This window comes from Puma concolor, chromosome C2 (assembly GCF_028749965.1).
Source record: "Puma concolor isolate L17-30 chromosome C2, mPumCon1.1.hap2, whole genome shotgun sequence".
Classification (NCBI taxonomy): Eukaryota; Metazoa; Chordata; class Mammalia; order Carnivora; family Felidae; genus Puma; species Puma concolor.
Window position 1 is genome coordinate 46,133,108 of NC_141675.1, and position 23,665 is coordinate 46,156,772.

General features: G+C 37.9%; 2 protein-coding genes across 7 annotated transcripts in view; one reads left to right on the forward strand and one right to left on the reverse strand.

Moving 5' to 3' along the window:
* The window catches only part of MED12L (mediator complex subunit 12L), a 340,943-nt gene that overhangs the window by 247,216 nt on the left and 70,062 nt on the right, over window positions 1–23,665 (forward strand). Inside the window, exons 19-23 of the mRNA XM_086674526.1 lie at window positions 10,464–10,611; window positions 14,882–15,000; window positions 15,844–15,987; window positions 17,299–17,462; window positions 20,714–20,845. Coding sequence (XP_086530652.1) covers window positions 10,464–10,611; window positions 14,882–15,000; window positions 15,844–15,987; window positions 17,299–17,462; window positions 20,714–20,845 — 707 coding nt within the window. The remainder of the gene's footprint in view (window positions 1–10,463; window positions 10,612–14,881; window positions 15,001–15,843; window positions 15,988–17,298; window positions 17,463–20,713; window positions 20,846–23,665) is intronic.
* The window catches only part of P2RY12 (purinergic receptor P2Y12), a 46,755-nt gene that overhangs the window by 2,710 nt on the left and 20,380 nt on the right, over window positions 1–23,665 (reverse strand). For 5 of the 6 annotated variants that reach the window (XM_086674533.1, XM_086674531.1, XM_086674535.1 and 2 more), the window contains one exon: window positions 891–1,047. The gene's annotated coding sequence lies outside the window, so the exon portion shown is untranslated. Of the gene's footprint in view, window positions 1–890; window positions 1,048–10,213; window positions 10,511–23,665 lie in introns of those variants that run through there. The other variant, XM_025913185.2, reaches the window with a different exon arrangement.

The following is a 23,665-nucleotide window of genomic DNA, read 5'->3' on the forward strand; positions in this document are numbered from 1 at the left end:
AATCTCAAGCAGACTCCAAACTCCAGGCTCAGCCTGGAGCCTGATGGGGGGCTACATTCCAGAACCCTGGGATCGTGACCTGAGCTGAAATCAAGAGTTGGACCAACTGAGCCACCCAGGCACCCTTAAGTTTTGACATTTGAAATGATATTTGTAATTTTTTTTTTAAATCACAGGCAAATGCAATTGATTTTCTATGAATATTATTCCTAAATATAAGACATGGTGATGTTAAAAGCACACATATCCAAATTAAAGGTTCCATTTGAAATACTTAAATTGTGACAAGTAGAGATAACATTAAATTCTCACAAATTTAATTTTTCATTGTCTAATTATTGAAAGTAAAAGTTTCATATTGTAACAATTACGGCTTCAATTTTCAACACCCCCTCGCCTGTTTAAAAAAACAAAAACTAAACAAAACCCAGTATTAAATTGATATAGGATCATAGATTTTAATCTTCTTTGCTACTGCTATGTACTCTTATTTGTGCATTCACTGATACTTTTTTTTGGAAATTATGCATTGGGAATGCTAATGTGGCATAGACTATATCTTATTTAATGAGTATTCTTGATATTAAGATTATTATTTCCATCTGTCTATATTTAAATCTCATTTTACACTCCAGGTAAAATAAATAAGACCATTTGTATTTTATTTCTGTGCTGCGTGTGTGTGTCTGTATGCGTATGTGTGTTTAATGAAGAAGTTAATGGTTTTCCTGACACCATTAGTACAGCTTGTATTTTAATTTTTATTCCAAATAAGTTCATGCATTGACATTATTAAAGGTTTCCAATTTTAAGAAAACTTGACAAACATGTACACATTCATCATCATGTAAACACCTGTATTTGTCAAATACTTTTAGATATAAAATTACCTGGTTGTTTTGTTGATTCAGGAGGATTTAAATGTATCCATTAATTGGCAGTTAAGGCAACCTGCGGAGTAGCGTCTGGTATTTTCCTTTTAATGTCTTAGTTTAGTTGTTATAACTCTTTATCTTCTGAGTGTTCATCAGTAAAGTCTTGAGTGTTCTAGAGAAAAAGAGAGAGGAAGAGAGGACTTCACAATCAGAAATTACCTTCCAGTGCCCTGGACTCAAAGCTGTGCAGACACTCTATTTCCGTCTGGCCGTTTTTAGGACTTCTGCTTTTATTTCCCTGAGAAATGTGGGGCAGGATGGGCAAGAATTCATCGTTTAAAATGCAGTTTAAAATCTTGCTTCTGTTTGGTGAGACCTGCCCATAGAGTTTGATACTTTATGAGTTCTTTTGGCTGTTTCCCATGTACACAGTAAATCCATGTTGAGATCAAGCTTTTCAAAGTCTGCTTCCTGGAGAAGATTGCGAGCTTGCTTTCTCGGATGATTATTTACCTGAAAACATACTGTGCTCAAGCTGGGTGATATATTGCCTTTTAACAAGTAATTACATTAACTCAAAATGTGTGCTTGTTACGGATGTTAAGTCTCTTGCCCCTTGTTTTTTTTTTCCTGGCTAATAATGTCATTATTTTAAATCTGTGTTTGATCAAGTCTTCGTACGTGAAACAGTTTCCTCTCATTATAAATTTGAAGATTCCAAAATTACATTAAAAAAGAAAAACAGTTGTATCCATTGCCAGGCTTATTATATAAAGTGTCTTTCAGGCTTTTCTTAAATAGAATTTGAATATAAACAATTATTTTGTAATCTAGCTTTTGGTTGGGCAGAGAATATGTTATTAAATTAAGGGATCTCTGTTGCTCTGTTACCTTTACATAAATGTTTTTGATGCTCTCTCACACACATACAAGATTTGAACTGTAATGTCCCTTTATTTCCAGTAGATCCACTTGGCTTGGTGCCTTTGGTGTGAACGTATGTTTTGGTTACTTCTTTCTTTTGAATTTCGAGTGGGTCTATCTCTGTGTCTGTTAAATAATCTTTAACATCAATTTTTTTTTTAATTTTTTTTAACGTTTATTTATTTTTGAGACAGAGAGAGACAGAGCATGAGTGGGGAAGGGTCAGAGAGAGGGAGACACAGAATCTGAAACAGGCTCTAGGCTCTGAGCTGTCAGCACAGAGCCCGACGCGGGGCTCAAACTCGTGGACCGCGAGATCATGACCTGAGCCGAAGTCGGCCGCTTAACCGACTGAGCCACCCAGGCGCCCCCAATTTTCAAAGTGCATAACAGCGGCCCAGCATCGCCTAGGAAGTTGTGACAAATGCACATTCTTGGACTTAGCCAACCTAGCTCCATTGAATCAGAAACTCTGGTTGCACCCCTTAGCTATACTTTAAAGAACCTTCCAAGTGAGGGTTATGAACAGTAAACTTTGAAGATCACTGATTTAAACCAACCTGAGAATTTTGTTGGCATTAGGAGTTTGGGATTAAGCTATAATTTGAGTAATTTCAGGGCACCTGGGTGGCTCAGTTGGTTAACCGAGTCTGACTTTTGGTTTCAGCTCAAGTCATGATCTCATGATTGTGGGATCTGGCCCCTCATGGTGCTCTGTACTGAGTGTGGAGTCTACTTGGAATTGTCTCTCTTCCTCTCTCTCTGCCCCTCCCCCACTTTTGCTTGTGTGTGCTCACTCTCTATCAATCAATAAACTTTAAAAAATATTTTAGTAATTTCAGTCAGAAATTTGAGTCATGTAATGATCCCAATCTGTTAGTCATCTAGAGGTGTGATAGTGGAGTCCTATAAAAGTGGGAATTCTTACGTTATTTCTATTTTGAAATGTATTGCATTAATCAAATTTTAATACTTGGTTTTTGGTTTGGAGACACAATAGTATACTTGTGGAAAACACTTTTATGCCTACGTACACTTCAGAATAATAAGAGCCAACATTTGACTTCTTATATTGTTGTGAATTAACTTGTTGAATGATCTGTGTTATTCTCTGAAGTAGATAGTCATCTTGTTTCCGTTCTCTGTATGATGGAAATTGAGGAGCAGAGTGAAGTAGGGACCCCATTCTAACTGATCTCAGAGCCTGTACCTGTAACCACTGTGCACCTAGAAATCCTCCCTGTCTCAGTGTCTGCTCGACCTAACCCCCTACCCCCATGTCCACTGTGTTGAGGCCCTGGAGCAAGAGGTAAATACCATGAATGGAATGGTTGTACTGTTTTCAAGAAAATAGAAGTCATATTTGCCTATACAACCAATTGCAAACTTTAGTGTAAAGGATGTTTATGAAGTGTTTTTAAGGTACTCAGATGAAACAAGGCTTGTGGAAAAAAAAAAAGAGCATTACTGATTTCAACAAATTAATATGCCATACTAAAGAAACACTAATTCAGGATACTGATATCTTACTACATTATGAAGAATTTATATTTTCAAATTCCTAGAAGGCTATGAATAGTGATTTGAGGGGTAAATCAAAAGGCCCCAGCTGCTGATCTAAATTAACTTTCCTTTGATTGTAACTCACAACCACCTATCTGTAAATCTTCTCTGGTAATTTTCTCATTAGGAATTGACTGCCAATTACCCATGTAGATCACTTTCAAGTGAATCATCTCAGGTTATAAAAGTATACTGTTGGGGCGCCTGGGTGGCTCAGTCGGTTAAGCGGCCAACTTCGGCTCAGGTCATGATCTCACGGTCCGTGAGTTCGAGCCCAGCATCGGGCTCTGTGCTGACAGCTCAGAGCCTGGAGCCTGTTTCAGATTCTGTGTCTCCCTCTCTCTGACCCTCCCCCGTTCATGCTCTGTCTCTCTCTGTCTCAAAAATAAATAAACGTTAAAAAAAAAAAAAAGTATACTGTTGACCCGTGAACAATGTGCAAATTAGGGGTACAGCAGTCAAAAATTCACGTTATAGCTTAAAAGAAATTTTAAGTTTTTAATTGATGTATAATTGACATATGCATATAAGTTTTGACTTCTCATAAACCTGACTAATAATAGCCCACTGTGGACGGAAGCCTAATCGATAATATAAACAGTTGATTAACAGCTATTTTGTATGTTAGATGTATTATGTACCATATTACAGTAAAATTAGAGAAAAAAATGTAACAGACAGTCCACTTCTAGTACTCTATTGATTGAAAAAAGTCTGCACATAGGGGCACCTGGGTCACTCACTTGAGCGTCCAACTCTTGATTTTGACTCAGGTTATGATCTCATGGTTTGTGAGTTTCAAGCCCCATGTCAGGCTCTGCTCTGATAGTGCAGAGCCTGCTTGGGATTCTATCTCTCCCTATTTTTCTGCCCCTCTCCCCATCTCCCTCCGTCCTTCCCTCCTTCCCTCTCTTTCTGTCTCTAAATAAATAAATAAGTAAATAAGGAATAAATAATCCTAAAAGGAAAAAAGTCTGCACATAAGTGGGGCCCATGCAATTCAAACCTGCGTTTTTTGGGGGTCAGCTATATTATTGTACAGAGAAGTAGAACAAGTTGTATACTTGAGCCTGTCATTAATAAACAACAGCAAATGCAGTTTATAATTGTATGTATTCTCATTGGAAACAGGACTGATTTTGATTGATTTGGTTAATTTCTAAGGTTGAGGTGACTTCACAAAATGAATTTGTAGCCCAGAATTTTTACATGTAAGTGATTTAATTGGTTGGTTTATTTTGCCACATCTATTAAAGGTAGTCTGCTTCTCTGAAAATATTTGCTTCAAATGGATTACTCTGAACTTAGAGAGCCATGTCCTGAAATGGTAGGACCTGGTGTTCCTTGTGGAATCAGGTTAGGGCAAGAGAATGGAGATATAATTGAGACATTTGATTAGGTCTTAGGATATTTTAGTTCTCACATTGCATGGTTTCAAAGTGTGGTCATTTTGACATTAGTGAATGTTTTGAATGAACACATGCATTTTAAGGCACTGCTTACTCATAGAATTTAGTGGTTTTACCCGTTTGAGTATAAAAATTGAGGTCGTATATGAGACATTCTCCACAAGTAAAGATTCTTGGGTGTGGGGTATTTTGCAAAAGAAAATGTCATCTTGATCTAATTATCTGTCATCCCTGGCTTGATTGTTTTGCTTGAAAGCAGAGGACTAGTAAATATAATCAAACGCACTGATGTTCATTTTATTGTGCCCCCAGGATGCATTGAGCCTCTTGCCCAGAGCTGTCATTTCAGCCATACCATGGGCCTTAAGCTAGTGTAGAACAAAAATTTCCTGTATAAATCTAATGAAAGGAGTCTCCTTTTTTTTGGATTTAAAGGAGTTCTTCCATTTCAGGTGGAGTAACAAATGAGAAGAAGCTGCTAATTTCTTACTCCTTTGACACAGCCTCTCCATGCATGTCTGCTCTCTTCTTATTACATCTCTGCCCAAGGCTTATCCCTCATGTCACACTTATTTGGAAGGTCATTTATTCTAAACAGAGTAATGTGACGTATTGAAAGATTCTGCGAAAAAATAATTTGGAGGCCTCTTTTAAGAGTTTTTCATTTAATAGATAAAATCTTTATGTAAGTAGCTCCATTTTTTTTTTAAATGGTAGTTTTTCTGCTTTTCTGGGATATGGGGTAGGGTGCTCTGTGCAATTTATTTCATGATGACTGCTGGGTTTACATTTGAATATTTAAACATACACAATTATAGAGTGTTGGAAGTATCAAATGCAATATCTTGTTTTTTTAGGACCATCACATTTACTTCATCTGTTTTTCATGAGTGTTTGGAAGATAAGGAAGTATATCTAGAGTGGGATTCTTTTTTATCTCCTTCTAAAAAGAACATTAATTTATTAATTTTAAAATTCTCCGATGATTGGGTCAGTATAGAAATACCAGGACATATGAATGAGGTAAAAGGAGAGTACACAGCTCTGATAATCACCTCTGTTATCCCATCTTATGAACACACATACACACTTCCGCAACATGTCTAATCACTTAGGTTTTGATGATGACTTAGAGGAGACCTGACTTCAATTAACTCAAATTCTTACCAGTAAGGGTATTTAGCTCAAGATACCTATTTTAATTTCTTCAGTACTCCAAGCCTTCTAGGGCTTTTGGACATGTCTCCTCCCAGTTTGTTGCTCACTTAAGTCTTTGTGAGTGTCAGATATTGTCTGAAGAAGAAGAAAAATCGGTCCTGAGGATGAGATTTTCAGAACTTAGCTTATACGGGAGATGACCTGTTTAACCCAAGCACAGCAGCGGGCTAGCAGGAGACGGGTGGCCGGCCTTCCAGAGACACGACAGTTGATTCTTTTTTCTGCCCAGCAAGTTGTGACCTTCAGGGTATAAATAATGGAGTATGTATCTGATACAGATACCAACTATTCAACTTGACGGTTTTTTAATACCTATTTGAAGGAACAGAGAACTCATTGGTGCTTTTGGAAATATTTGGCCCATTCTCTTAGGTTGACCTTGTTCTCATGTACTATAAATTGCTACTTGAAGATGTAGATTTTCTGTAAGTACAAAAATTTGATATAAACAAATCTTGTGGGCTAATGAAAAACAGTCACTTTTGAAATATCTTTGAAGACTAGTAAAAGCTATCATGATTTACCTGAAAATATTAATTATCAGACACAAATAGGGTCTTCAGGCCCCATATAGAGGCTAATGGTTCTTTTGCAGCTAAATGCATATTTTTCTTGATTTTTTAATTTCATCCCTTCACTCTAAACTCTTGACTTGGCTGCTTCTGGTCCACCTCCCTGAGCAAATCAGAGCCAGTAAACTGATGAAAGCTTTTTCAAGTTTCTTATTTCCTTACCTCCAAATTTCCCTATAGTTTTACCATTTTCTTCCCCGAAGTAGAAAGTTGTCCTGGGTTTTCTTTACAAGCTAATCCAAACAACAAACCATTGTTTCCTATCTCCTGTATCAGCTATCTACCTTCCAATCTGGATTTCCTTCATGGAGATTCCTTTAATTGAAACATACCTTTGGAACAAGAGTTTGCCTTTGGTTTTCCTAATACACCTATTCCCCTCCACCTTTCAAGCTATTGTTCTTCCTGACCAACTACTAGTAAATGCAGGTTACTTGCCTCACCCTTACCATTTCACCATCTACTCTTACTACAATCCTGTTTCTGGCTTTCTGCCCCTACAGAGAAACTTCTCTTTTGAAGTTGATGTGTAGTTTGCTTTTGTTTTTGTTTTTTTAAATAAGTCAGAGAGGCAACATTCATTGAGACTTCTTGCTGCATTTGACACTGTTGATGGCCCTCTTAATGTCCCCCCCCCCGACTTATGTGACCCCCACTTGTCCACTGATCTTAATTATGGAGATTATGTATGCATCATTTGATGGCTTATTTATCTCCTTCCTGTCTCTACTCTCTTAGTTGTCCCCTCCCCTCAAAGAGAACCTGGGGGTTTTGCGCCCCTCCCAGGGACATATTGCTCTTACCTCTAAGCTATTACCTCTGTGTGGGTCCTCACGTCACACCACCTACTCGACATTTATAATATGTATCCACCTGTGCCTCCAATTCCTCTCACCTACAGGTGAATTCATGAGCTCCCTGTCCTTACAAGCTGCTTCCCTCCCCCCCCACCCCAACAAATTTTATCTAGTGAATCCATCTTGAAATCTAGTGAGATGCACATTCACTCAGATGCCTAATTCTTTCCCAATTTCCTTTAGTACTTTTTGGTTTTGCTTCTTCTTGTTTTTTATTCAGGCCACTGAGAGATAGTTTTCACACCCTACAGACTTTTTGGCTTTTTCTCTCTGCTTCTCATTTCTCCTCTTCAGTTCTATCAGCACTTAGCTATCAGGTTAGGTTTTCTACAGAACGTTTTTGTTCTTACTTTCATCCCTGCCCTATTCTTTGAGTCATGTGTTCTTTCATTAGTCCACTTATTTATTCATTGTTTAATGTATTCGTCATAAATTAAGTGCCTACACAGTGCCACTGAGGGGACTATAAATGTGAATAAAACAGACCTGGAGTTCTCCCTCACAAAACTGACAGAGGAGCAGGGAAGACAGACATTAAACAAATACCTCGAAAGTGAGTGAATTACACTGTGGCAAGTGCTCCAAAGGCCCTCTTCCCCTCCTTCCTCCTCCTGGCCCAAGGGCATTCACTACACTAAGGTGACAGTGAGGGACCTGATGCTGTAATTGTGTACAGCACTTCCACACATGAGGGTCAAGCTATTGAGAGTAAGTATTTTAGGTGGCAGGAGGAGCAAGAGCAAAGGAAGGAAGTATCCTGGTGCCTTGAGGAGATGTTGAGTAATACAGTTCGGTGTGGATCTGGGGCGCATGCAAGTGAGAAGTGGAAGTGTTGAAACCTGAATGGACGGCGATTGGCTCTCTGATATGCTGCTTTGCTAAGTGCTTTACATGCTTCATCTCAGTTATTCTTGCAAAAATCTTACAAGGAAGGTGGTGTTAGCCAACGTTTCAGGGGAAGCATCCGAGGCCAAGAAAGGCTCATTAGGACAGAAAGACTCAGGACCATGGAGTCCGCAAGTGCCACAACCTGAATACAGCCATAGCTCTCTCTTACCCTGAACTTGGGCTGTTATTGGTACAGTATGGAGCCATAGTAGCTCTGTGTTTGTGCTGAGCACATGGGTCTTTCCAAGGTAACTTCTTTTACTATCACCATTTGGGCTTGAAGCTCTGCAAATGCTACTTTTATGACACTGAATCTGTGCTCATGGAGGACAGGGAGCATTCATCCTTGTATTTTCTCAGAGTCCCTACCATCTTGTCTTACCAAGGTAGGTAAGGTAGGTAGATCCTCTAAAAGCATTTGTTCAGTAACTTTGATGACATCTTTCCATCACCCATCACACAGAAGTTTACATTAGAACTGTTTGACAGGTGCCTTAACTAAATACATTTGTCAGGACACATGGCTAGCACTGCCTGAGTTTTGTACAGTGTTCTTAGTGCCTTCCCCCTGTTCCCTTTACAGGGCTCATATGTACACATCCCGTCAGACAAAAAAGAAATACAACAGCGGTACTCTGTAATGGCAACAAAAATTGGAAATTAATAAGCAGCTCAGGTCATGCCTCAGTGCAGCCAAATGTAGGAATCACTCTCTATGTTGACTTTATCCCGTGATTAGGTCTGTCTTTTGAAACTTGAGAGGAAATTGGGATAGTCAGAATATTAATAACAGCAGTTTCTAGAAGAGACCTGCTCCTAGCTCTTTTTTTTTTTTTTTTTTTTTTTTTTTTTTTTTTTTTTTTTTAGGATGCAAATTTGAACACATAAAATGTTACTAACTCTGGACAGGGTAGCAAGATGGACTGGGAGGGTATACAAATGCATATTTCTGGTGGAGTATAACAAAAAGGGTATCAGTGGGGAGAAAAGGGGTGCCTTGAATGCAAGCGTGTGAGGACAGTGATGGAAGGTGACAGCAGCTTAGAAAACGGGCTCTCGTTTCAAGAGTAAAATGTGACTTTGTGCAAAGTGCACATGTGAAGTACTTCAAATGAAGCATTGGGATTTTCCCAAGTCTCCAGGCTTCTGCTCTTTTTTTTAGCCATTAGCAACACATTACACTTGGTCTTCCCTAGAAGAAACTCTTTTCTCCTTCAAGCTCCTTAGAATTAGGTACTGTTAGGAAGGGTCCTTGCCTGTAACGGATGAACATATACAGAAAGATAAGAAAAGTGATTGTACCAAAGGATAGAAACTTACTAAGAAAATGGAAGAATATAGGATCTGAGAGAGAATTTAGAGAGAAAAATTCAAAACCAGTCCTAGGAGAGAATATACACCCTCTACTGTTTCACTTAAGCCAAGGAATGTGTTTGTGTGTGTGTGTGTATGTGTGTGTGTGTGTGTGTTATGTTGTGATGACATAATTTCTTTTCCCTTGTGGGAAAAATAGTGCTTGAATTTACTGTGTCTGCGGCACAGGGGTGGGGAGGTATTCCCCTAGAGGAAGGTGGTACTGAACATGTTTGCGTTTGCAACTCTTTACCTCACACCTAACGAGACCTGGACTCTTTGTCGTTAGGTCATTTGGAAATAAATATACATACACCTCACCCAGTCATGTGGGAGGCCAACGGAACAGTTTTTCTCAAAGTATTTGAGGATCATAGCAAGATCATTTTTTGAAATAGGAAATATTTAGTGATGCTTTATATAGAAAACCAAGCTTACTAAGAAGTAACATTTTCCTTAAGGAAAAAGTGTGACTAAATAGTATGTAATATGATGTGAAATTAATACCATGTTAAATTTTAAACAATGAAAAGTTTTCAAGAGTCAAAACTTACTCTGTAGAGTACGCCCACATCAAATGCTTCTATTAAGACTTCGGGTCAGTTGACACTTTTTTTTTTACTTTAGCAAGTTCCAAACTGGAAAAACAAGGGTGTTGCCAGTGGAGGTTGAGGTGAATTGAAAGGTGGGCGGGATGCCACCGCCAGCCAGCACCGAGAGGCTGTGGTTAGTGCATTTCATGGATGGGAAATGCAGCCCCGCCCCTGCCAACAAGGGTTTCAAAATGCATTTTCTGTTTTTCAGGATGAATCTTCAAGTCATGAATGTAACCAGCGCACAATCCTGCTTTATGGAGTGGGCAAAGAGCGTGACGAAGCGAAGCATCAGCTGAAGAAGATTACCAAAGATATTTTGAAAATCCTAAATAAGAAGAGCACCACAGAGACAGGGGGTAAAGACCCTTAATGCCTTTGCTCCCATTGGGCTGTCTTTTGGCCTTCCTGTTAGCACAGGCTTTATCAGAGTCCTGGATGTCACTGTCACCAGAGTGTTTCCTCTCATGAATGACTGTCATCTTGAAATATGAATAAGCACATTGAAATTTTAAGGCCTTGGTTCCATTTGTAGTAAGCTTTATATTTTAATTTTAATTTTCTGCCCCCCCCCCTTTTTTTTTTTAAAATCCTTCCCATATTTCCTGTATGGGAAGTACCTAAATGAAGTACTGAAGAATGAATTGGAAACCCTTAGTCTGGAAGAGTTCCACTTCTTCAGTTCTCTGCCATCCTGTTTTAGGCTTGTAGTTTGCTCTGAGTACTCACATTTGCACAGTAATTGAAAAGCATGACAGTGTAGTTGCTGATCTTTTCTTACATTAGTCAGAACGATACTTGCAGTAGGTTGCTGCCTATAACAGCGAGCGATTTCAAGTTACACAGAAATTTGGTTCTTTGCTCGGTAATGCCTTCTTTCCTTGGAAAAGCGTTTCCCCATGCTTTGGACATAGTTTTTTTTACATGAAACTATGCCTTATATTATGTTACCACATTGCATAATTGGAATTCTGTAATTATCCACTTCACATTTGCCTAATTACTCTTTTCAAGGATTGTTTATTTTATCAGGCATTCATAAGATTTAAAATAAGATATCATTATATATACTTCACTGCCATTACTGGTGTTTATTTCTTTTACTTAAATAATCAAAGAAAAAAAGTGTTTGGGTTTTCCCTATTTATACAGCATTCTTCCTTCCACATGGCACAGACTCCTCTAGGAACCCTACGTTGTTGTTGCATACAAAAGACACACATTTTTATGAACCTCTCTCTCCCCAGGACCTCTGGTCTTTAGATTTCAACCAGATGTTTTCCTAGAGCTTGTCCACACTAGATCTTTGGAAGAGAAAAGTACAGAGAACTAATACAAATAGCTCTCTGTCCTCTCTATCGGTAGATGTGCACATGCAGAAGCAAGGTACAAAGGCAAGATGGTTTTCAGTGTGAATGTGGTAGTGCAGGTGTCTGATGTCTGTGGCAGTTGTCTTTAGAGCATAATGGAAGGGTTAACTTTCATGTGATTTACAGCTCTTCCCTGACCCCCTTCCCGTCCATTGCCCCTGAAGGACCTTGTACCACACTGGCTTCGTGAGGGAACAACCAAGAATTGTGGATGGGAAATGAAACCTTGTTGTTGTTGGCCTGTCGTTATTGAGCTTGGTTTTAGAAAACAAACACCCACCCCCCCCCCACCCCCGAAACAAAGAACCTGATCTAAGAAAAACTGTTGATCAGTTGTTTTGCTGTTTCTTTTTGTTTGAGAAAAGAGGAAATGGATTGCATTTAGAAGGTTGAATTTAGAAGCCTTGTAACTAGCTAGCAAAGGGATTTGAAACTTCTTTTTGTGTACTTGGGAACTGGGTGGACACTGTCTTTAGAAGGGTCAGTAATACGTGTTTTATCAACACTAATTGTAGAGAGTCTTTCCAGCTCTTAGGGAATTTGGGGGTTTGGGAGGTTGAGAAGAATGGGAAAGGGGAGGAAACAATGCAGTGTCTTTTTCTGTTGAGCCTACTTCCTTCCTTCACAGTGAGTGTTTAATGCCCGACTACAGTCTGTCCTATCTTTGTACCAGTCTTTTAAATAGGCACTTCTCACTTTTGAACTCACAAAGAGAACATCTTTGTTGTTCCATGCTACTTTTTGAGTTATCAGCAATAGAACCACCACTGTGGAGTGGCATTTGCAGTGGGGATATTTGTCTTTTCCTCATTTTAGATAAAATTCCTCAATCACATATGTGTTAATTTGGGATGTAGTGAGCTGCCTTCTGATAATAAATAGTCAAAGGTTAAGTCCCTCCTTAAAACCTACTATGCTTGCCAGAAGCTAGCTAGCTGTACTTCAGATTAATGGTAATTTGTCCATCGTTTCAGCAAAGAAGAGAATTGGTAAAGCAGGAAAGTATAGTTTGTGTTAGCGTCTATTGATTTGTGACTATATAGTGGTTTCGTATTGTTTTGAGGAAATCATTAGAAGTGGTCTCAGATCAGCCAGGCCTTATCTAGGAGTTTAAATGACACTTGCAGTTGAACATGGTCAATCTTCATTTTTCTATTTACATTGGCTGGTCATCTTTGGTTGTCAGTGTTTTTTTTTTTTTCTTTTTAAGTACATTAATGAAGTTTACCATGAGAATAAAGACAAATGTCAGGATCATACACTTTTTTTTCTTAAAAGAAGACCAAAGTTAAGCAACATAAGAGCAATAACATATATTATGAAAGCAGATTAAATAAAGTAAATGAGGAAAATCTGTAAATTATGACTAAATTGTTATTCGTGTAAATATCATTAAAATAGTCTATTGAGAACTACCACTAATTTCTTAAATGTTTCTTTGAAAGTGAATGTAAATTGCCAAGAATCAATTGTATATTCTTTATATGAGGTTTTAAGAAGTTAGTTACCTGTAAGTAAATAGATCCTATTTAGCATAAACCACAATCACATGCACACACACACATGCATGCACACACACACAAGATGCATTTGTGAGTTCTCATGGTGGCAATACTTCAGATGTGTTATTTTTGTTTGTTTATTTGTTTTGTTTCCAGGAAGGAGTGATTAAATATATTAACTTCACTTTTACAGTACATTATACCCAAAATCATTGATGTGAGTTTTCAGCCTTGGATCAATGATGTTAGTAAATGGAAAATTCAAAACTTGGATATTTTAAACATGCTTATTACATGTGAATAGCTATATTTAAGGCAAACCACCATAGTTAAATTGAGAATAGATATTGAAAAACAAGTAGGTTTAATGAACTTCTTTGTTCTTATTCTTTGTGTTAGATACGGTGTTTTGAACAAAAGTGGCACAGTCTCTTACCTTTTGTTACCACTCACCTTTTGATTCTATTTACTCTGGTATCAGGGTTTGTTAGCTTTAGGAAATAAAACACCCTGCTGAGTGTGTGTGTGTGTGTGTGTGTGTGTGTGTGTGTGTGTGTGTGTGTTTGCACATGAGCATGAAGCATCTAGACTATGCTTCCTTATATTTGAAAGAGGATCTCTTTTCTTTCAGTGTTATTTTCTAAAACCATTAGATTTACCTTTATCAACATCGTTTTGAGTTGAGTGAAATATTTGTGTCTTTAATAGAAAAAAATCAGTAAAGTGGCCTTGGTGCTCTGAAAGTAAACTTTCCTAAATAAGATATGAGTGGTAGAGCTCCCTTCTTATGACCCCTGAGAATCGTAGTGTTGGAAACGATCTTAGGAAGCATATAATCTGATCTTTGTTTTTTTGTTTTCTTATTTTAGATTTGTCTTTATAAATTCATGTATTTAAAGATATTTAACACAGGACTTAATTCTTTTGGGTCTTATCCTTAGTACTGTTAATAAGAACTAGAGTCCCCTGGGATAAGAAGTGTTTATAATTTTTTTTTATTTTGGAATTTTTTTTAAAACTTCTTCATGCTAAATTGATAAATGTAGCACTTTAACATTATGTGGAGAGATTTAATTCTTTGCTACCCCTAACAATGTTAGAATGGTATAAATTTCCTTTTTTACATATTAAATTTTGGGGGATTAATATCCTGGTGAATGCCCTAAGAAGATGCCAGTGACGTATCCTGTTCTGTCACTGTGACCATCGGTAATTTTTACCCCCTTTCATTGTTGCTGTCTTCATATTTTAAGAGTTAGAAATGTTTATAGAGGTATTTCCCAGTAATAGCCAAAATATGGAAACTACTCACTAGAATTAAGAAATAAATGGTGGTATATCACACATTGGTATACTATACATGAATGAGAATTACTCCTTTTAGAACAAATTCCTTTTAGAACAAATTAAAGTTGCCTCAACAACATGGATCAAGCTCAGAAGCATATTGTTGCATGAAAGATGCTGGATGTAAAAAGTATCTCTCATGGTTCCAAACTGGACATTACTAATCCAAGCCTTTAGACTTTAGGATCTTGGTTTCCTGGGGCAGAGAGGACTAGAAGGAGACTGAGGGGTTTCCGGGGATCTGGTGTGTGATTTTGTGCTTTGAGTCTCAATTATGCGAGTGTTTTTACTTTGTAGATATTCATAGTTTGTGTGCCTCTTCATATATGTTATACTTCAATAGAAAGTATCCACTGAAAAAGTCAAGAGCTTCTATGAAATGAAAAGTAATGTATCTATTGTATGTTTAGTTGGAGATGAAGGACAAAAAACCAGGAAGAACAAACAGGAAGCATTTCCAACTCTGGAGACTGTGTTCACAAAACTTCAGCTCCTTTCATATTTTGATCAGCATCAAGTGACATCTCAGGTAGCCATTTAAAACTGTGTATTGTGCATTTGGGGTTATTCATTTGCACTGCGTAACAATTTCTTTCATGCAGTATATACTTTTGGCTTTGTTTGGTTTTATGAATACGTTTTTTAAAAAATACTTAGTTTTGAGAGAGATAGTACAAGCTGGGGGGAGTGCCAGAAAGAGGGGTGGGCCACAGAGGATCCAAAGAAGGCTCTGTGTTGCCAGCCAAGAGATCATGACCTGAGCCAAAGTCAGATGCTTAATGGGCTTAGCCACCCATGCGCCCCTATAAATGTGCTTTTTAAACATATTCACAATCATCTCAAACTCTTAAGTAGTTCAGTTTTAAGTGTCAGGTTGCCCTTTTCAGAGAAATTTATTTTTTTCACAAATATTTTTACTTTATAATAATAATAACCAACACTATGTCAAATAATCCCTAATGCAATACTTAATACATTTTGGCCCTACATTACTATTGATAAGGGAGAAATCTGTTAATTAGTGAAATAAAATACTACTTAGAAGAAACCAGATCTGTGTTGTTTTACAAATCCATTGATTTCAAATAAATGTTATCTGGAAATTAATTAGCATTTGTAGCAGTTTTACCATTAGGATAGTTAGGTCAAAATCTTAATGACAACTTGCCTTGTATCTTCAAAATACAGTTGGAAGGAAGTTGTTTGATTTTTATATTGGTTTGATTGATTGTTGTTTGATTTTTATATTGATTTGGTTTCTGTGGAAATATGTTTTAAATTTTAAGAGCAATATATAAATTCAAATTTCATAAAAAATTAAAATAATTTTAAGTACTGCTTTTCTAATTATTTTCACATTTTTGTTGTCCAGATCTCCAATAATGTGCTGGAACAAATCACAAGCTTCGCTTCAGGAACATCCTATCATCTCCCTTTGGCTCACCATATTCAACTCATCTTTGATCTTATGGAGCCAGCGCTGAACATCAATGGACTAATTGACTTCGCAATACAGGTGTCAGAGAGACCCTGCTTCTCTGATTTTTAGGAAAGCAAACCTGCTAGACATCGTACAACTTAAATTGAGCGGACCACTGTATTTTTGAATAATTGAGACCTTCTCAATCAACAGTATTCAACTAGCGTTTTAATGGCAGCTATGTCCATAATTTTCAATTAAATAATTATAATTGGGTCTAAAATATATAATAGTCATTTAAAAATGTGAGGGGTTTTGAGGATTGATTTTTGTCTTTTGCTTAAGAAAAGGTAAAATTTACCATTTATTGTAGGGTATATTTTAGGTTAAGAACAAAAATAAAACCGTATAATTTGATTTGTCACATTCCATTTTTTTTAAGGGATTAACATTTGTTTTGTGTTTTTGTTTGTTTATTTCTTTTGAGAGAGAGAGAGAGAGGGAGGGAGGGAGGGAGGGAGGGAATCCCAAGAAGGCTCCTTGCTGACAGCTCAGAGCTGGACTTTGCACTCAATCTAGTGAACCTGAGATCATGACCTTGGCTGAAATCAAGAGTCAGATGCTTAACCGACTGAACCACCCAGGTGCTCGTGTCCCATTAGATTTCTTATACACATACTTGAGTTCATTTATTATGTTATTAGTGAGTAGAATTTAAACTTGTTTTCTATTGCTTATTGGAGGTGTTAGTTTGTTTATAACAAGAAAATAATGATAAATAACATCTGTTTTCTTAAAAAGAAGGGAAAAGAGAAGAAAAAGTGAGAAGTAGGGAAATCATCTGGTCTAGAACTTGGGGCTTCCCTCAAGTTTTGGTAGATATTTCAATGTTGGATACTTCCTGACTGTATATACCATGATGTCTAGACAAAAGAAAAACTGTAGAATTTGGCAAGGGATTAAACATAAAAAAGTTTAATTCTAGGGGGCTTGTTTTCTCACACTGTAGTTATATGGCATATGGTCCGGGGACACGATAATGGGTGAGATAAGATGGTGTTAGAATAACTCAATATAGGGGCGCCTGGGTGGCGCAGTCGGTTAAGCGTCCGACTTCAGCCAGGTCACGATCTCGCGGTCCGTGAGTTCGAGCCCCGCGTCAGGCTCTGGGCTGATGGCTCAGAGCCTGGAGCCTGTTTCCGATTCTGTGTCTCCCTCTCTCTCTGCCCCTCCCCCGTTCATGCTCTGTCTCTCTCTGTCCCAAAAATAAAATAAACGTTAAAAAAAAAAAAAAATTAAAAAAAAAAAAAAAAAGAATAACTCAATATATTCATGGCTTGTGAAGATAAATGTTTTTCCTATCATTTTGGCAGCTACATTTTTATTCACTCTTTTCTTCCATTGTAGCTGCTAAATGAACTGAGTGTTGTGGAAGCCGAACTGCTCCTGAAATCCTCCAGCCTGGCAGGAAGTTACACGACGGGACTGTGTGTGTGCATTGTGGCTGTTCTCAGGCGGTACCATAGTTGTCTGATCCTGAATCCTGATCAGACAGCCCAGGTGTTTGAAGGGTTGGTATACTAAATATCATTATTTTTTTTCAAATTAATGTTTTCCATGTATAATTGGTGATGAGATATTACAGTGATTTTAAGAGGAAAAATAGTACAGGTGCTGGTTTCAGTTTAAAAGATAGAGTTAAAGACTACTTTTGCCAGAAAATGTTTATCTGAGAAGGAGATGTAAACATGAAAGATAATGTTCTCTTAGTAGTGTATGAGTCTTTCCTGCCTTCCTTTCCTGCCCGTACTTTGTACAAGTATAAACCAGTTATTCAGAGCACTGCATCATTTGCTACCCTGAACCATGGCCTATTACAAATGATGAATACGTGCCAGCTGCTTTGCTGATGTCATTTCAGTTTATATTCGAGACCAAATAAGCTTTGTATGCGTTCTTACCTTAGAGATTTGCTTCTTCAGTTTTATTTCTTTTGTAAACTAAAAACATCTTGACAAAAGTTAATCTAGAACAAATGGCTTCCTTGTTTTGTAGTTTGTTTTTCGTTTGTGTGAAGTGTAGGCTAAAGTTTTCTTCACTGCTGTTCATGATGTTGGACTGTGTCCTCACATCCCCCATTCCAATCTGAGGTTACAGGAATGAGAGAAACATAAAGAACTGTCCTCGGGGCGCCTGGGTGGCGCAGTCGGTTAAGCGTCTGACTTCAGCCAGGTCACGATCTCACGGTCCGTGAGTTCGAGCCCCGCGTCAGGCTTTGGGCTGATGGCTCAGAGCCTGGCGCCTGTTTCCGATTCTGTGTCTCCCTCTCTCTCTGCCCCTTCCCCATTCATGCTCTGTCTCTCTCTGTCCCAAAAATAAATAAACGTTGAAAAAAAAAATTAAAAAAAAAAAAAAAAAAAGAACTGTCTTCTATGGAGCTCCTTTTTGTCCACTGCAGGCTCCTTTCTACAGGGCTTTATATAAAAAAAGGACAACTTCTTTTTCTACCTTTTTTCTTTCTAGACTTAAACATGAGGTTCTTCGGATTCACAGTGTTTTTTTTGGTGCGTGTGTGTGTGTGTGTGTGTGTGTGTGTAAATTAGCACATGTAATCAATTTATAATTTATTCTAGGGTGACATCCATTTAATAGCAGTTTTTTGGGGAAAAGGGAATGCTACCACATTAATTTTACACATAGATTATTGACTGAAATCTGAAACATCCCAGATATTTTTAAAAGTTTGAAAATAAACATTTTTGAATTTAGGAAATATATGACTACTAATAGCCCTCAACTACCATGTAAAAGTGAATAATTGGTACCAGTTACACATCAAGAAATTGAGACTCGGTCCTGTTAAATGAAGTGTATGTTGAAGTGATGTACTCAATATCACATGGCTAATAAATCTCCCAGATTGCTGAAAGTCATTCTGAGTTAGAGCAATTTCATGCTATTGGATTAATACTGTACTTTTTAAACTGTGTATGGAAACCCATGAGTCAGTAATGAAATCAATATTATAGGTTTTGACAAATTTTGTTATTTTAAAATTTATTTGTGTCATTTATTTTAACAGTTTAAATTTATTATTTATTAAATGTTCATAGACTCATATTTGATCTTATATTTTTAGTTTATCATGGATACTAAGGATCAGTGTTTTCGCAAAGATCTTATTTTGTACTGATATGAATATGCTGGATTTCAGTGCAAAATGTTTTCTTATCTCTGACAAGTGAAAAAGATCAAGGCAACACTGCTATACTCTGGATGCCTACCAAGCTCTTAATAAATATTTGTTACCTTTAAATTAAAAAAATTCTTTCAAATGTTTGTTTATTTTTGAAAAGAGAGGGAGAGACACAGTGCCAGTGAGGGAGGGGTAGAGAGAAAAGGAGACAGAGTGTTTGAAGCAGGCTCCAGGCTGTGAGCTGTGAGCACAGAGCTTGACATGAGGCTCGACCTGATGAACTGCGAGATCATGCCCTGAACCAAAGTAGGCCACTTAACCAACTGAGCCACCTAGGCGCCCGTTTGTTTACTTTAATCACAAAATGATACTTGGCTTTTTAGAATATGTCTGGAATTTATGTTATGTGAATCTAGTTATCAACATAGCGAATCCTCTACTTCTTAATTGCAGGATACTTTTGCTGTAATTGACTACTTTTATCAGCTCTCTGGTTGCTGTGTCTGCTGATATCAATTCATAGGGCTTGGGGTGCAGCATTGTCATTTCTTTGCAGTTTCCTGGGTTCTACCTCTGGTATTTCTGATTGTAGCATCCTTCTTGGCCTCAACAGCCTAGGCTCTCTTTGGCTTCCCCCCCCCCCCCATCCCCTGAATCGCAGAGAGAACTCTGGATGTGAGTCTAGAGACCTAAACACCCCTCTTGTTTGTGCTGTGAACTAGCTTTTTGCCTGTGGGCAAGTTACTTCACCTGTCTGAGCCTCAGTGCCCTCTTTATAAAAGGAGGAAGGTGAATCAGATGATTTCAAAAGCCCTACTTAGCTTCAAAATCTGAGTCATCGATGACGCAATTGTGGTATTACTGAATCCTATAACAGAATACAAGGTGGTAATCGTGGAATCAGACTCATAAATAGGTCAATGGACCACTAATGTTTACTTCTGTGTTATATGAAGTATTATGTTGAATGAACTGTGGCCAAAGGGGCCATCGTTTTGATATGGGGAAAGGGGCACTGAAATAGAGTAGTAATGGTATTTCTGAGTTGAAAGACGTCTAGGGAATGTCACTAAAAAGAAAGGGTTTTAAATTCTTACATTAGGTAAACTAAAATTTGTTTCTAGTTTGGATAAGGAAGGAGAATGTGACTTAAAATCCTGAATTCATCAAGTTTTTGCCAGAACCAGTTCATGGTCCTGAAAGTGAATTTCGCAGATTTACTGATGTAGAGATTTGCTCTTTTTCATAGGAGTGGACTTAAGAATCTTTGCAAATAGCTTCTTTTTTTTACTGAAGAGAGATTGTCTACTACAACTTTCTTCTTGTGTTCTGGTCATAGCAAGTTAATTGATGGATTCTTCCATACATTCCTTCTGTATGGAGGAATTTCTTTCCTTTCTTGTTGTTAATGGTATTTCCAAAGTCTTTTTAAAAATCATTTTGTATTTCATTACCCTCATAGAAAAAATGATACCTTATTCAATTATTTACTATTGTATCAACAATCTAATACCTTTTTCCTTACCCAAATAATAGCTGCACATATTCTTATTCTAAAAGATTCAAATAATAGCATATATATTAGCAAAATACGTGTCTCCTGTCTTCACATATTTTTCTCCTCAGGTTGTGTGGTGTGGTAAAGCATGTTGTGAACCCCTCAGAATGTTCTTCCCCCGAGAGATGCATCTTAGCCTACCTCTACGATCTCTATGTGTCATGTAGCCACCTCAGAAGTAAATTTGGAGACCTCTTCAGGTGGGTAGAAGAAAATCAATAGGAATGGTATCATGCCTGTATTTGTTAGTGACCCGACTGTGATATTGTCATCCTTGTTAATAATGAATGTTAATCATATCTGCCAGAATTCATATTGAATTATCTTTCATTGTAGCTTTAACCTCCTTTTGCCAATTACTATGCATGTTTAGCTCTGATTGCAATTCTGAGATAAAGTTCAGAGTAAACATTCTATAGTTTGCACTTGCTAGTACCTCACCTGGAACGTTGTTTGTGTTTGCATGTTTACTTTCTCACCGCCTTGGCTTCTCTGCCTCTTTGACTGTCTTACTGCAGATGGTATCCCTGAGTGCCTATGATTCTGTGCATCTTAGCACCTGCTGTGCCCCCACCAGTAGACAGGCGCTAGAAAATACATACTTAATGATATTTTGAGGAAATTTTGATGATTAATTGTGGGTGGGGGGAAGGAGATGGTAATGGCTGCAAAATAAATTTGTCATCTAGAAGGAAGGAAAGAACCATCAATTACAGTTACTTTTTTCTGAATTCTGGGAGCTCTGTCTTCCTGGTTTGTGTGGAATGTGACTACTGGCCATTGCTTTGTCACTACTGCCAGCTCTTGGTTGGACTAGTGCAGAGTCATACCTGGTTTCTCTGCTTGCATCCCTGACTCTCTTTAGCATATCCTCAGCATACCTACAAAAGTCATCCTTTTCAAACAAGAATAACTTGCAGATATCTAGTGGCGGCTTATCTACACGAATAAATTCAAAGTCCCAACTGCCTTCAGGATCTGCTATATATAATCTCTTCTTCTTTCCTTCTGTTTATGCCATTCTAACCACATGGACCTCTTTACCGGTCTTCACACACTCTGAGCACGCTCTCTCTTGGGGCTTTTGCACTTACTGTTACCTCTCTAGTAATCTCTCCCCTGTTACTTGGATGTCCATGCCCACAGTACATTCATGGCTCTACCTTCCTGACCACCCTATTTTATTTTTTTTTTTTAATTTTTTTCTTTCAACGTTTATTTATTTTGGGGACAGAGAGAGACAGAGCATGAACGGGGGAGGGGCAGAGAGAGAGGGAGACACAGAATCGGAAACAGGCTCCAGTCTCCGAGCCATCAGCCCAGAGCCTGACGCGGGGCTCGAACTCACAGACCGCGAGATCGTGACCTGGCTGAAGTCGGACGCTTAACCGACTGCGCCACCCAGGCGCCCCCCACCCTATTTTAAATAGCAACCTCTTACTCCTCCTCTCTGTCATTTTCTGAATCTTAGCATTTGCTACCACTGGGTAACTTACATATTTATTTATGGTCTGGCTTCTTTCTCAACTGTAAGTTTCATGAAAGGAGGAACTTCATATTTTCTTCACTGCCATATTATGATACCTTGAAGAACATTTATTTGGCTCCTAGTAGGCACCGCAGAAAAGCTGGTGAATGGAAGATAAATGCAAAAAAAAAACCATGATATTTTTAATGGTATTGATAGGGAAAGAATGGGAGAGTATCATCATGAAATGAGCTAGGTTTCCAAATAATTGCTCGTAGAACATTTGAGTGGGTCTCAGGAAATATGTTTCTACAGAAATGATATAATAATAACCGTGCTCATATTCTTACTTACAGAGAGCTTTAAGTTTCAGTTTACAGTTTTCAGATGGCTTTCTCATACATGATTTAGTTCTCGCAACAGCCCTGTTTTATTTAAATAGTGAACTTCCCAAGACCCCCAGTAGCCTGTTTGACCCCTAGTGTTCCCTCAGGGTAGTGCAAGTATGTTAACTCAGTGAATTCAAGTCCTGTGCAGTGAGTGTGTGGAGATTTAGGAGACCAACAGTAAGCTGAAGATCAGTACAATGTTACATCATAAGATGTGGCGCTGGTTAACGTTTCCTCAATTAAAGAAATGGAGGACAGGTGCAACCCTCAGGAATCCCTGATGTCAGGCATTATTTGTAGCTTGGGATTAAGAAGAATGGTGAAACAAAACCTAGATACTTGGTGAGATTTCTCTTAGTATGCTAATAAAAACAGTTTTAATAATTATATCTGTAGGAGCATTTATAATAAAGTTGTGTAAGAGGATTATTTGGGAGAAAAAGCACTGATGATATCTTGCCCTGATTGTGCTGGTACTTAGCGGGCCAAGTACTGTTCTGGGTCCTTGCCATCAAGATCTTTAATCTGCCCACCACCTCAGGAAGTAGAAATGATTGTTCTGACAATAAATGATTATTCCTCATTCATAAGTTAATAAATGATGAAACCTAGATGTGAGCATAAGTCATTTTGGCTTCAACGTGTGTGTTATTTTATTACTCTGTCAGGTTTTTCGGATGCAGGCAATTTCAGAAGAAAATGTTTGAGTTGGTTCCTTATTTCCCTAGATGCCTGCAACAGAGGGTGGTAAGAATTTGAGAGTGACTAAGATGACAGCTACCTTTTTATTAAAACAATGAAGTGCATTTGGACAGAGTGTAATACATGATACAGGAAGTCTAGAAACAAAGAGTAAGGACACTTCATGAGCCACAGAATTCAGAAAAATTATGCACTCTCAGCTGGAGGTAGCAGAGGGTCAACTTGAGAGAAGTCTCTAGACTGAAAGAAAAATGGGGGCTGAATCTTATAAAAATTGAGAAAGAAAAGCAGAATTCTTCTGGGTTCTAAAGTCAGACATGGATAGATTGGTAGAATTAAGTTGGAAAAGAGAGAACCCTTTACTATTTGCTGAGGTCTGTTTCATTAAAATGACACTCAAGATATTGGGAGGTTGAGGGAACCAACGAAGCACAGTTTGTTTTTGTTTCATTTCTAGTGAG